Below are 15,676 nucleotides of genomic sequence, written 5' to 3' on the forward strand. Positions count from 1 at the left end.
GGAGGGGAGGGGAGGGTTAGGGAGACTATCTCAAAAAAAAAAGAGCTGGGAAGGAGACAAAAAGATAGAGAGAGGGGAAGAAAGGGAAGGGGAAGGGGTCATAAAAAGAATCAAGATGTGTTATGTACATGTACCAACTCCTCATGATGAATGTACTCAATATGTACTACAAACATGTACTAGTAAAACTCTGCAAGGGGGGCTGGAGATACAGTTTAGTGCAAAGACCCTGAGTACAATCCCCGGTACCACACACACACACACACACACACACACACACAAAAAAAAGCCTGGTGAAAGAGTCTCCTGGTGTTTTTAATATATCTTCCAGGGGCCTGAGGGTGTAGTTCAGCCATAATTTACCTAGAATGCAACAGGCCCTGGGTTTGATTCCTGCACCTCAACAGTATCTTCCAAATACCTGATTTAACTCACAGTTTTTCTACTTTCAGTAACTAGGTTTTGTTGTTGTTGTTTTTCCTTTGGTACCAGGGACGGAACTTGGGTCCTTGCACTTGCAAGGCAGGCAGCAGAACCACTGAGCTGAATCCCTAGCCCCAACTAGCTTTTTTTTTAAAAAAAACCAATAAACTATACAGTTGAAATTATGCTATTAAATGCTCATTTAAATATATAGATTACCATAACACATTTTACATTACTACATGCTTGCAAGTAGCTCTTCAAATAGAAGTTCATTAACAGTGTTAACAGCTTGACTGCAATCAGTAAAAGTACAGGTAATTAGGAGGAACCATGAGTATTTCCCACTTATAAATCAAATGCCAGCCCTGCCTCTAATCTCAATGACATTTTTTTGGGGGGGTTCCAGGGATTGAACTCAAGACCTTGAGCTTGTGAGGCAGGCATGGTGCTGCTGAGCTAAATTCCCAGCCCTCGATGATTTCAATACTGCACAAAATCCAAAACAGACAAAGGAGTGAAAGAAGTAAAAGGAACTCTAATGGATTCACTCTATACCCTAAAACCCACCACCTAATTGATGCTTAGTCAGCACAAAGCAGATGCATGATATCTGCTGGGTGAGCAGATGTACAAATAAATAATTTAAATGATACTCATTTTAGGAACCAGGCTCCTAAGACTTTGGTTACACTGTCAGGTCTCTAAATTAAAGGTGAAACTGAGGGCCATCTATTATGAGCCACCAAATAATGCCAACACTGTACATTTACCACGCCCTATCAGCTCAGTGGGTAAGTTGGGGGGGGAGTTCTTACTTCCATATGGAGTCCCTATCAGTAGGGTACTTGGTTAAATTTTTCAGCAGTTCCACTAATGCAAGATGAATGCCTTCTTTGGTTGAAACATTAGTACAGCATAAGAGTTCATGAAGAGCTTCTCTAATATCTCTGGATGAATCCTTAAAAAAAAAAAGGTAATAATAGTATTCAGTGGTAGTTAGTAAACCCAGGCTCCATCTTTCATCCCCTTCTCCCTAACCTCCTTCTTATTTAAGGTGCCAACATGGTAAAGTCTTGGGAAGTTTGCTGGCATAACTTTATTAATAAAAAGGCTATACAAATAGCCCTAACCCCTTTTACTCTTTAACCTTATTATTTTTTTCCTGTCTAGAACTCAATCATGATGCCAAACATATTAAGAGCCTCCCTTTGTCTATGAAAAAGGACAGCTGACAAGGGCAAGAGTAACAGGAGAGGTGGAATATTTTAATAGGATAGTCAAAAGGGACAGCAGCATAAAAGCAATGAAATGGAAGCATACTTGAAAACAGCATCAAGGCTCCACATGGGCTGGTCCCACCCGGCCGTCTAGCTTAATCTCACACGTCACACACTTCTCTTCTTTTTTTTTTTTTTTTTTTTTGAGACAGGGTCTCACTATTCACTATGTACTTCAGACTGCCCTGGAACTCACTATGTAGCCCAGGCTGGTCTCGAACTCACAGCGATCCTCCTGAGTGCCAGGATTACAGGCGTGCGCCACCACACCCAGCTTCTACACACTTCTATTAGCTCTTTCTCTCAGCCACGCAGTCCTCTTGGTCCTTCAACTGTGCTATGTTAGCATCAACCACAGATCTATATCCGCCAAGATGTTCTACCTCATACTCCCAACTCTTCCTGAAAGTGAGTACCTCAATGCTTCTTTTCTGAACTCAACTCTAGAACCTTCCCTGATTGGTACTTGTGCTCCCTTATTCCCCCAAGGACCAAGAGCTTCTGACATCCTCCTTGGGAAATCACTACTGCCATTAGGCCTTTCTTTGTGCCACTGTCTGTCTGTTTCCCTTATGTCTAAGTTATAGGGCCTATGGCTTTTATTCACTATCACAGAACAGAGCCTGGCACATAAGAGGTGGTCAAGAGAAAAGGGAAAAAGGAAGGACAAAAAGAAATGAAAGACAACTGGGTGCAGTGGCGCACACCTGTGATCCCACCACTTGGGAGTCTGAGGCGGAAGACCACTGTGAGGACAAGGCCAGCCTGTACATAGCAAGACCCTGTCCCAGAAAAATAAAAAAGAAATGAGGGAAACAAGTTGTTTCAGATTTGTCTGGCTCTAAACATTGTGAGCTTAACCATATGATATAATGCTTCCTCCATGAACAAATCTCCACTTCTGATAGCAGACAGCTAGGCTGATTAGAAAAACAAGAAAAAAATTTTGATTGTGTACTGCTTAAGAACTGTGTAATTCCCAGTTATAGATTTAACATGCGAAATTTGTTTTAGAAAATGTTTACAGGAGATTTAGCTCAGTGGTTCCGCTGCCTGCTTTGGAAGCACAAGGTCCCGAGTTTGATCCCTGGTAACCAAATAAATAAATAACTAGAAAATGTTTACTAAGCATTCACTATGTACAGTCACAACATTGGGCCCTGAAAGGAATGTAGAACAGTACCACTTAGTCACTCTACGTACGGAGCTAATCATCTCCACAAGGAGACAGAACAATATATAAAACCTGCTGAAAATGGTAACATGAAAAATAAAAAGATGCGTGGTCCTGGTACTCAATAAATATATATACATTCAATTAATGAGGAAAAGAGCCCATCTGATATGAACTTCAAGACGACTTCAAGAAAAAGAACTGTGAGCTTGAGGCAGGGAGATCACTGTGAGTTTGAGGCCACACTAGGCTACACAGCCAGACCCTGTCTCAAAAAAACAAACAAAGAGAAAAGAAAAAGCAGAGAAGAGAAGAAGAAAGGAGGGGAGGGGAGGGAGAGAGGAAGGAGAGGGGATGGGAAAGGGGGAAGGGGAGGGGAAAATCAACATGTCATTCCTCTTCACAAAATCCTCCTATGGCCTCCAATAATGCTTAAATGAAATCCAAACATCTGACAATGGCTTCATACCACATTCCTACCTTCTCACTGTGTCCCATCCATACTGGCTTCTTACTCTGTTTCAGTTTTTTGGGTTTATTTTGTTTTGTTTTTGTTTATTCAGCTTCTTACTCTACTCTGCAAATGTACTGGAGCTCAGTGTGCATAGAGCCTTTCCATTAGCTGTTCCTTTGACCTGCAGCTCCTTCCCTAGTCTTCACATGGCTCCCTGCTCTGTCATTCAAGAGTAAATTCAAACATCATCTCAAAAGGCTTTACTAACCACTTAAATTATAGTGAAGTTTCCCACCCTTATGCCATTTATCTTCTGCCAAACATTTATTCATTATCTGAAATCACTTTTTTAAAAGAATATCAGTGAAAACAGGGAATGTCTGTTTTTGATTATACCATATTTCCAGTCTACAGACAGGGCTTATTAAATAAATAAGTGGATTTCTCTTTCATTTCTATCAGCCGGACAGTAACTCAACATAGTTTTTTAAAAAGGTGAATTACAAACAAACAAACAAACAAACAAAAAAGGTGAATTCCAGCTAGAAGGGTCAGCTAGCTAAAGCTCAAAGCAATAGAGTATTGGGCCTGAGGATGTAGCTCGATGTTCAGTGCTTGCCTCTGAGGCACAAAGCCCTGGGATTTGGTTCCTAGCACCAAAAAAGCACTCAACCTGCTTTCTGAAGTATATGGCAAAAATCTGAAACAAGTATCCTAATAACTAAACATCAAATTGCTTTCCCTTTCATATGGGAGGGATATTAAAGCCAAATTCCATTTATTAATATTTAGAAACTAACTTCAGTGTTCACAAATACAATCCAGACACTTTATTAAAAAAATCCATGAACCACACACAGTAGTACAGCCTGAGAAGAAAACCTGCTATAGTCTGGCATAGCCACATAAAGGTGGTATGACCTTGGACAAATGATTTTTTTCTCTATAAAACTATAGGGTTGAACAAATTGATCCCACATACCTCTGCAACAACATATGGCTCACTACAAGAATAAAATCAAATCAAAAGCTGAAAAGAACTCTTCACCATTTGGCCCTGACTATATGTAGGTACATCTCACTCTCTGCCATCTCTTTAACTGCACACTACCACTACAATGAACCCCTTTTCATTCCAGGAACACATCATATTGTCCCATACCTCTGGATCTTTAGACACTACCCCGCCTCTGTTGTTCCTTTCCACAAGTATCATTCACTCCCTAAAAGAAACGCCTATGTCCTACTCTTTTCCCTCAAATGTCCACACAGCACTTTTTCTTCACTTTCTCCTCAACTTCACCTCAGCAGATAAAAAAGATATTTTATTCCTAGAGCAGCCTATTCTCTCCTAATCATGGCAATACCAAGCATATTCAAATTTCCTATATAATGTCCATTTCCTCCATCTTGGGAGAGGGATACACTGGGAATGCAGAACTGTGCTGCCTGATATTACTGATAATGCTTACCAGTGCCTAGCACAATACCTAGTTCAAAAAAAAGAGGGGGAGGAAGTTACTACCAAATTGGAAACACTCACCTCTAACACAGCCAGGACGGTGTCTAGCTGATCTTCTCGGAGGGTAATATTGTTAGAGATTTTTCTCATTGTATGTATGGACTGTAGGCGTACTTCCTCAATTTCATCATTAAACATGTCAACCAGGAAATCAAGGCACTTCTCAGCAAATGAGGGTGAAGACTGGGCCAGCATGCAGAGGGCCTCCACAGCAGCAATGCGAACCTCTAGAGAAAAAAGGACAAGCGGGGCTACGGATTTAGCTCAGTAGTTCCACCACCTACCTCACAAGCACAAGGCCCAGAGTTCAATCCTCAGTACCAAAAAAAAAAAAAAAAAAAAAAGGAAAAAAGGACAAGTAAAACTGCACATTGAATTAAGAATCATGGGAAAAATCCAACATGAATTCTTGTTCATTCCAGCTTCTACTCTCTACTATTCTATGAATTCTCCCTGGAAGATCTCCTCCATGTTACTTTCACACTGATCTAAGAACATGGATTCTGGTGTTATAAGAACTAAAGTTCAAATCTGATTCTGCGTACATGGGATCAAGTCACACATAGATTTATTCAGCTTCTTTTTTTTTCTTTCTTTTGTTTTTTTGTTTTTTGAGATAGGGTCTCACTATGTAGTTCAGGCTGACCTGGAACTCACTATGTAGCCCAGGCTGGTCTCAAACTCACAGCGATCCTCCTGCCTCAGCCTCCTGACTGCTGGGATCACAGGTCTGCACCACCACACCCAGCAATTCACAGCACAGGAAGGTATATCATTTTTGCTAAGATTAAAATAGACTAGATATCATTATTCTCATTTTAGCAAAATGAATTAACTTGCCTGAAAATGAAGAAGGGCAGAAACTAGCACTCTGTGAACTTTAGGTTAGCATCATTTCTAGGTCAATGTATATGATTTTGTGTGTGTGTGTGTGTGTGTGTGTGTGTGTGTGTGTGTGTGTGTGTGTGTGTGTGTGTGTGTTTTGGTACTGGGAATCGAACCAGGGGCCCTTGCACTTGCAAGGCAGGCAGTGGAACGACTGAGCCAAATCTCTGGCCCAGCAAGGTATTACGATTTAGATAACAAAAGTCCCAGAGAAAATGTGGTCAGTGATCCTCCCACCAACCTGGAAGGTGATTTTGAATAATGTTAACAGTAAAGTCATTAAACCAGGAAGCTCTTGATTCATTTACTAATAAATGTCTCCTGAATACACTATGCCAGCTCTGTATTAAGTGAGAAAAAACAGGGATGAGACATGAATAAGATATAGGCAACATAAACAAAACTTCCATACACTGTGGTTTTGTTCAAACAAAACATTTGCTGTGATTCCCAAATGGTTCTGTAACAAAATGAACAGCTTAGGTGTCAGAGATGTAGTTTAGTGGTGCCGCAACTGCCTGGCAAGCACAAGCACTGAGTTCAATCCCAAGTACCAAAAACTCACAAATATAATTTGTCTTTTTTGATATAATTCATCTTTTGTATAAGAAAGTTTTCATGGACATGTTAAAAACAGTTTACTACAGGGAGATGATTCAGGTTTTTCTTAGTAATTATGAATTTTTCCTTTTCATCAGAAAAGAGGGATTTTCTTCATAGTATGCTTTAAACATGAAATTGCTAATAATTATAAAGTAAGTCAGAGATAAACCCAAGCGTACTAACTGCTGGCTCTTCTTCCCAGGATTTTATCTATTACACCATACTGACTCATCTTTTTGAGTCCATCAAGGGAAATTCACAGAGGAAATTCTGTCCTACAGGAGGTAATTAGCACAACCTAAGCTGATACAATGTTAATCAAAAGCAAAAAAACCTGCAGTTTTGCTCTACCTGTACAGCCTGGCTACAGGTAAGTAATCCAGTATTTCCTAATGGACTGTTAGAAATGTTGGAAACACTGTATGTCACAGACTTTTTCAGAATTCAGTGCAGAGAAAAGGAATCTGCTACACTAATGGGTAAAAGAAAAAGTGATCCTACACGCCTATAATTCCAGCACTCGGGAGGCTGAGGCAGGAGGATCGCTGTGAGTCTGAGACCTTCCTGGCTACATAGTGAGTTCTAGGTCAGTCTCAACTACATAATGAGACCCTGTTTCAAAAAACCAAAGCCAAAACAAAAGAAACAACAAACGACGAACAAACATAAAAAGAAAAACTGATCCTGTCTTAGCTACCTACTAGCTTTGTGCCTAGTACGAAGATAACAAAGATGAATAAGATTGTTTCCCAACATCATTAATAAGAAACATTTGGGGGTAAAAATCTCATCTGTACTAAACATGTAGTTTTTTTCCCTAATCATTATTGCCTAAATAATAGACAATCTTATTGCCTCAGCCTCCCAGAATGCTGGGAATACAGGAGTGTATCACCATGCCCAGCAACAAAAATACGACTTTTCAAAAATAATACTCTTGCCCTTCTAAGTTTTATTCTGATAACTTTATATGCACATTGTTAACACCTTCATTTGAGCTCTGTCTTGAACACAAATTTATTCTAAAACTTGGAAGACCAATGTTACTCCCCAAGTCTATTTACCTTCACTGAAAATGAGGAAGCTGGAGTCAACCACCACAAAGCAGTGACCTTCTACAATCTACATCACATAGACAGCATCGTGTAATGGAAATTACAAGAGCTTTACTGAACTTTTATTACTGGCCAAGAAGGAATAATGAGGATTAGTTTGATCTCACAGGGTAAGACATAGGCAAAATACAGTCATGCGTCATTTAACAACAAAGATATATTCTGGAAAAAATGCATCTGTAGGCAATTTTGTCATTGTACCAACATCACAGTGTGTGCGCACACAGACCTAGACAGTATAGGTCAATTACTTGATGTGCCCTCTTGATGCAATCAAGAGACACAGTTAACATGAGATGCATGAGGCTGCTGCTCCCAAAACACAGCATACTACTGCTTCTCAGCCTTTTGACTAAGATCAAGGGCAAAACATGGTATACTTTTAAACTCTTTTTAGTAAGTACAAAGAGTATGTACTATCCAACCTAGAAATCACACAGATAATAGGCTAAGTAGACAAGGAATGTAGCTCAGTCACTGCAAAGACCCTGGGCTTAATCCTAGTATCACAAAAAAAGAAAAAAAAAGTTAGTGAACTCAAAAGATAAAGCAATAGATGCTAGTAGGAATAAAACATAAAGAAAGTAAAAGCAAAAAACAGTAAAGTATGGAGCATGGGAAAGGATAAGCTTCAGGACCCTTAGTGCACAAGTAAATGCAACCCCTAAAGGGCTATAGGATCAAAAACTACTTAGGCTGGGTTGGGGATGTAGCTCAGCGGTGCCATCGCCTGCCTCACAAGCACAAGGTCCCAACTTCGATCTCCGGTACCACCCCCACCCATCCACCCCGGTCAAAAAAAACTACTTAGGCTATAGGATGAAAAAACATTTTTCCAAATGTGATAAAAACTATAAACTGATCCAAGAAGCTCAACAAACTCTAAACATAACAAACATGAAGGAAACTATTAGGGGTGATCAAAATACACAGTGAATGTTTAAATAAAAAAAGAGTGTGTTTACAAGGTGTGATAAAAATATGGTGAATGCTGCCGCTGAGTGCCATCCAAAGACAGGATTGTAAAAACATTAGTGTGTCACCATACATTTTATTCTTGGATCTGGCACTGTGCAACCTCGGGGTCTTCCAAAAAGTCAAATAGACCATAAAAGGAAAACATTTGAAGCCAGGGACTTAGCTGAGTGGCACTGTACCTGTTTTGCAAGTGTAAAGTCTTGAGTTCAATCCCCAGTACCACAAAAAAAAAAAAAAAACATTTAAAATCTATTCAGGACCTAGAGGTAGCCTCAACAGTGAAACTAAAGACACTCTCAAAAGAGGACTTCCACAAATTGCTTCATAAAGTGACAAGAATGATGGAATAAATGTGTTTCAAGCAAGGGGGATTATGTTAAGGGAGATTAATTACAATGTCTTTTACTGTAAAAAAATTTTTTTAAACAATCACTTCATTTTTCTTTTTTTGTTTGTTTGGTTTTTTTTGTTTTGTTTTGTTTTTTAGAGACAGGGTCTCACTATGTAGTTGAGACTGACCTGCAACTCACTATGTAGCCCAGGCTGGTCTCGAACTCACAGCAATCCTCCTGCCTCAACCACCGGAGTGCTGGGATTACAGGCATGCGCAACCACGCCCGGCTAATCACTGCATTTTTCTATTGTACTCTATACACTAAGACATATCATAATTAAATTGCTTAAAACCAGTTATAAAGAAAAAAATTCTAACAGCAGGAAAAAAGACATTAGGTACAGAAAGAAACAAAGATAAGATGACAGAAGCCTTCTCAAAGAAAACTATGGAGCAACATCTTTAAAGACTAGGGCAGGCTGGATATAGTGGTGCACACCTGTAATCTCAGAAGGCTGAATCAGGAAGATTGCCACAAGTTTAAGGCCAGCCTGAACTATATAGTGAGTTCAAGGCCAGCCTGAACCAAAAAGTAAGACCCTGTCTCGAAAAAAACCAAAATAAATGAATGAATGAACCATGAATGAATGAATGAATGACTAGGGGGAAAAATCATTACCAATCTAAAATTCTATTCCCGCAAAATTATCTTTCCAAAATGAAAGTGAAAGGGCCGGGTATGTAGCTCAGTGGTTCTGCCACCTGCCTTGAAAGCTCAAAGTCCAGAGTTTGGTCCCCAGTACAAAAAAAAGAAAAAAGAAAGCAAAAGAACATCTTCATCAGTCATATAATGGCTGTGTGATTAGACACAGTTGGGTTTAAATCTTTCTGTTTCTTATTACCTGGGTGACTAAGAACAAGTTACTGTTTATATTAATATTTTTTACTATGAAGTGCTTACTATAAGTAGGTCACATATATAGAACCTCATCAATTTGCACAGTTCAGAAAGACACTTATTATCCCCATCTTAGGGAAATACTAGAATTTAAATCTGCACTGACTAAACCCCAAGCCCACACTCTTCACTGCTGTATCATACTCCTGGGCCTGTTTATAAAATAAAAATCATCAGGTATTTCACTGAATGATCATGAGGACTAAATGAGACCACACGTTTCCTTTCTGATGCAATGCCTAGCAGAGCAGTCACTAAGTAAATGGGGGCTACTGTTACAGTATGAGTACAGTCATACTTACCATACATCTCATCTTCCAATCCATGAACAAAGGCTCCACAAGCTCCTGACTCAATCAAGTTCACAGCCCCTGTATCTATCTCTTCCTTGGGAGCATCATCTCCCCACTTCCTGCCACTGGAGAACTCCCCTGAACTGTAAAGTTCCTTGGCACGCTCATGTGCAGTACGTTTCCTCTGAAGAAGACAAAAACAATTACCACTTGTAGAAGGCTCTTGAGGGACCACTAAGATGTACTTTAAGCAGAAGACAACATATGAAATAAAACTGTTCTCTGAGAGTTACACTTTTAAAAAATTACTCAATGGTTCAGAGCAGAGAAATGCAGATTCAACTTAAAATTAGATAAAAGGCTCCCCAAGTTTGCAACATTTTTTAATATCTTAATGAAAGGGGGTACAGATAGCTATAGAAGGTGTTGATCAGCAGGTGGTTATATAGGAAAGGGAGCACAAGTGAGGCAAACAATAGCAGTACCTTTCCAAATACTATCTTAGGCACACAATACACTGACAAGTTTTTCCATCTCATTAGAATTCTAAAGTCTCTCTATGGCAAGCTGTGTTCTATTTGAACAACACAGTGCTCATCTAGTAAGTTCATTTTCCATAGATTACCTAAGAGGGAATATAGTGGTTAACAAAAATAAATATTCAGTAACTTGACAATTATGGTTCTTGTCTTAAATGAATGAACTAACATTCTGCTTCATATGTCCACCTCCTTCTCTCTCTCTCTTTTTTTTTTTTTTTTTTCTTTTTGGAGACAGGGCCTTACTATGTAGTTCAGGCTGTCCTTGAACTCCTTGCCCTCCTCCTGCCTCGGCTTCCCGAGTGCTGGCATTACAGGCGGGTACACTATACCCAGCATATGATCAGCTCTTATGAATCATCTCAGGGTGAACCCACAACTCACAGCTGATCACCTCAGAGGCTTTGATGAGACAAGTATCTGACTCCAAAGGATACAGGGCTACATCTGACACCCATTTACCATAAGCATTTCCATCTTTACACATCCACCAAACCATATCAATGGGGGAAAAAACTCCCACTTAGGTAATGCTCTCAGAGAAGTCAACTACTTACCATTTTTAAGAATTTATCTTATGGCATAACTCATAATTAGAAAAAAGCTGATATGTACCAAGATGATATTCTATAAGATTTACAGTAAAAGAAAAATAAAAAATATAGCAGAAGAGCTAAAAAAATGGCATAACTACTTAAAATATGCAATCCATTGTTAAAAATGGTAAGTATGAAGTTATTATAGAAAAAAGTGCATAATACAGTGATAACTGTAAAAATAGACAATGAAATTATCTGTATATAATGATTCAATGTTTAAAACATGCATAAGAAAATGAACTGGAAGAAATATACCAGAATGACCAAAGTCATTATATTAGATAGTGGGAATATGGTAAATTGTCTCCCCCTTTCCTCCACCAAAAAATTTACAGCTCTGCATTATCACTTTTATAATTTAAAAAGTCAAGGCACTGACAATGAATGCACTCAATTTTCTCAGTCACATTTGGTACTGCCAACCATATTAGAGAACTGTCAAGTCAAAGACTACAGACTTTGCACAGAAGCAGTTAGTTACCATTCGGAGAGAGGATTTACACTCAATCTTCAGTGAAAACTGTTAAAAAGGAGTCCTGACAGGCAAAACCATCTCACAAAATGAGACCAGGCCTTTGTTGCTTCTAATAAATAGAAAGATAATCTTGCTTTTTCTTTGTAAAACATGACTTGTGTAAAGTATTAAATTATAATATAAAATTCAATGAAGAAGCTTGTAATTTGATTCAAGTTGCTAAGATTTTAAACTAATGTAATCTAGTAACCCCACATTAATATAACAAATACATGAGCAGCTAAATTAAATCAACATAACTCGGTATACTACTTCACTGATATTGGTTACAGTACCCAGTTTGAAGAACAAAGAATTCAAGTTACCCTCAGATCTGACATCAGTTTCTTGTCAAGGGTCTGTTCCAAGAAATGAGAACTGACTTGTTCCATAGAGCCCTGTAAAAAGAAAGAATCCAGAGCATATTAAACAACTTCTATGTTTTGAATATTTTATCTTAAACATTCAGTTTGCAACCAACTTAAATGCATAAAGATAGAAAAGATGCCTGTAGATTCCAAATCATCAGGAATATCATTTAAAAAAAAAAAAAAAGGCCAGGATTTAAGGATTTAGCTCAGTGGTGCTGCGCCTGCCTCACAAGCGCAAGGTCCTGAGTTTGATCACCGGTACCAATCAATCAATCAATCAATCACAGCATCAACCATTGCTGCTAACATCTAAACAGAGCTTAATGTGAGCAAGGCACTACTTGAAAGAGCCCTTAAAATACACATACACACACTCAATCTTCATTATAGCTCTATGAAGTAAATACTATTATTAGTATTATTTTATTTAGCAATCATTCAGTTATATGCCCACAGTTCCCAGAAACAGAAATACAAAATAAAAATATATCAACTCAAACCAGAAACACTTAACCTGCCAGAAGGCAAAACAGATAAAACTCTTGAAGTCACAGGCCTTCGTAAGATCTTTCTGAACAGATCCCAGTTGCACAGCAAACAGTTCCAAGAATCAACAAATGGGATCATATCAAATTAAAAAGCTTCTGTACAGCAAAAGAAACAACCACAGAAAAGACAACCCACAGAATAGGACAAAATATTTTCTAGTCATCTAGAATGAAGAACTCAAAAATATTAGAACACCTCTAAAATAAAAGACCCAATCAAAAAATGTGTAAGCAAAATAGATACTTCACCTAAGTACGAATGGCCAATGAACACATGAAGAAATGCTCAACATCACTATCCATTAGAGAACTGCAAATTAAAACAACACTGAGATTCTATCCTACCCCAGAAAGAATGGCCATCCTCAAGAAATCAAACAATGGGCCAGAGATTTAGCACAATGGCACCACACCTGCCTCACAAGGGCAAGGTCCCAGTTTGATCCCCAGTACCAATAAATAAACAAACAAACAAATAAAATAATAATAGGGCTGGGGATTTAGCTCAGTGGCACTGTGCATGCCTCACAAGCACAAGGTCCTAAATTCAATTCCTGGGAAATAATAATAATAATAATAATAATAATAATAATAATAACAGTAACAAATGCTGGAGAGAATACAGGAGCGTTTCTATATAACCCTGTCAGTGGGAATATAAACTAGTACAACCACTATGGAAATTGGTATGGAGATTCCTCAAAACACTAAACTAAAAATTCCATTTGACCCAGCTAATCCCCTTCTACGCATCTTCCCCAAAGAGTTAAAGACATCATATTATAGTGACACATGTATACCCATGTTTATAGCAGCACAATTCATAACTGATAACTCTTAGATGTGGCTTATGTGTCTATCAATAGATGAAGGATAAAGAAAATATAGTACTTACACATAACAGAATACTATTCTGAAATGAGTCATTTGTAGCACAATGGATGCACCTTGAGACCGTAATGTTAAGTGAAATAAATCAGACACACAAGCTTAATTATCAGTTTCTCTTATATGAGAAATACAGAGTAAAAATAAAGAGCAAAATAAAAGACAGACAGTAGAAAGTAAGGAGACAAGTATTTCTCAAGGGGAAGGAGAATAAGAGATGAAGGGAGCAGGGAGGGATGGATATAGGATGAAGAGAAAGGAAGTGGAATGTGAAATGTACATGTACACACAAGGAAGGTAAATACAATGTGCTGCAAACATGTACAAAAATGAAAATAAAAAAGGAAAGGATCAGGAGATGGGTGGAGTGGGAAGGGGAGGGAGGGGAGGGAAAGGGATGAAAAAAGGAATGAAGATGTGTTATATACACCTAACAACTCAATACAAGGAATGTAAATTTATGTACTGCAAACATGAACTAATAAACTAAAATTATTTTTAAAAGGCATCAATTCTATAGTTGATCTCACAGACTAGTGAAGGAAAGTGACAGATAACTGCATCATGGTATGAAGTAATACAATATATATTTATAAAGAAAGCTATGGGAACTGAAAAAATCAGTGAGGGCATGGAGATGTTTGGGGAACTACAAATCACAATATAACTGCGTGAAGAAGAGAAAATGTTATGTGGGAAACATTAGGTGGGTCTGTTTTATTTTGAGACAAAGTCTCGCCATGTAGTTCAGGCTGTCCTTCAACTCACTATGTAGCCCAGGCTTGCTTTGAACTTGCAGCGATTCTCTTGCCTCGGCCTCCCAAGTGCTGGGATTACAGGCGTGCACCACCACACCTGGCACATTAGGTACTTTTGTGGCTGGAACATACAGATAAGGTGCCAAAAATGAGTCAGGTTAGATAGGTATGGATCAGATTATACAGAGCTGTTTGGTAGAAGTAAAGAGTTTAAATTGAGAGATTAGATAAACTGCTTGTTTTGAGTAGGGGATAACACAGATTTATACCTCATAATATATGTCATGTGGCAGTGTGGCTAATGAAAGGAGAGATCAGTTTAAGAAGCTATATAAGAATAGGTCTCAGACATTCTAAATGAATGCGTCCTTCTCTAATTGCCATGTTAATAAACATGAAAATGCTTATACAGTCTTGGGTCTTTTTTCCAAACACATTTTCCATAGAAAAGTACATGTTCTTTTGGAATATCCTTGCCCAAACTAATGCTTTCCTATGTCTTGATGAGAACAAATGTATTATTTTGACTAAAATAGTTTAAAAACAACTTTTTCTTATCTCCACATGGTATAGTTTGCTACACAGACCTGAGCCAATGTCAAATCTAACACTTAGTTTTTATCCAAACATCGATTTTGTAAGGGGTGTGTGTGTGTTCGTTTGTTTGCAGGGCTAGACAATGAATCCAGGGTCTCATACCGTAGGCAAGTGCTCTACCACGGAGCTACAGCCACAGCCCAAGAAATAGAAATTTTGAAGATCTCCTAAATTTTTCTTTCATAATACCACCATTAGTAATTGGCTTTTAATGGGCACTCCCTCTCCTCACCAAATAAAAGTTCCAATTAACTGGTGTTACGTTGTTCCATCAATAGTTCCCAATGCCCTTCTCCAAAGCCTTAAGCTGAGCTCTCTCGCATCTCAGTAACACAGAGGGGACACTATTCAAATTCAGGCCTCAAAAAACTATATATCACTTGCAATAAATTTCCTAAAAATAGCTAAGACTTTATCTTTTTCTCATTCTTTCTTTCTACAGTACTGGGGACTGAACTCAAGGCTTTCTCACTGAGCTATATATCTATAGCTCGGTTTTTATTTTGAGACAAGGTCTCTCTAAATTACCAAGGATGTCCTTTTGCCTCAGGCTGGAATTACAGGCATAGCCCACTGCAGCCAACTAAGCTTTTTTTTTCCTTTCTTTCTTGAGACACTATGTAGCTCAATATGGTTCAAACACATGATCCTCCTGCCTCAACTTCCCAAGTATAAACTTTCTACTCTAAATCCACAAATGGCAAGATCGCACTAGAAAATGGTGAGATTACCTAAATTAATGTTGAATCAGCAGAAATGGAAAAAAGATAGAGATTTAGATGTCAAGGGGGTAGAACTAATATGACCTGATGATTTAATGAAAAGAAAAAAAAAAAAAAAAAA

At 38.3% G+C, this 15,676-nt stretch overlaps 1 protein-coding gene across 2 annotated transcripts in view; it reads right to left on the reverse strand.

Moving 5' to 3' along the window:
• Ints4 (integrator complex subunit 4) overlaps window positions 1–15,676 on the reverse strand; it is a 120,942-nt gene that overhangs the window by 61,182 nt on the left and 44,084 nt on the right. For both annotated transcript variants that reach the window (XM_010633305.3, XM_010633306.1), the window contains 4 exons: window positions 11,998–12,069; window positions 10,029–10,203; window positions 4,875–5,080; window positions 1,242–1,384 (listed from right to left, as the gene is read on the reverse strand). In XM_010633305.3, the coding sequence (XP_010631607.1) occupies window positions 1,242–1,384; window positions 4,875–5,080; window positions 10,029–10,203; window positions 11,998–12,069 (596 nt within the window). The remainder of the gene's footprint in view (window positions 1–1,241; window positions 1,385–4,874; window positions 5,081–10,028; window positions 10,204–11,997; window positions 12,070–15,676) is intronic.

This window comes from Fukomys damarensis, unplaced genomic scaffold, assembly GCF_012274545.1.
Source record: "Fukomys damarensis isolate Sample0158 unplaced genomic scaffold, DMR_v1.0_HiC HiC_scaffold_16, whole genome shotgun sequence".
Lineage (NCBI taxonomy): Eukaryota > Metazoa > Chordata > Mammalia > Rodentia > Bathyergidae > Fukomys > Fukomys damarensis.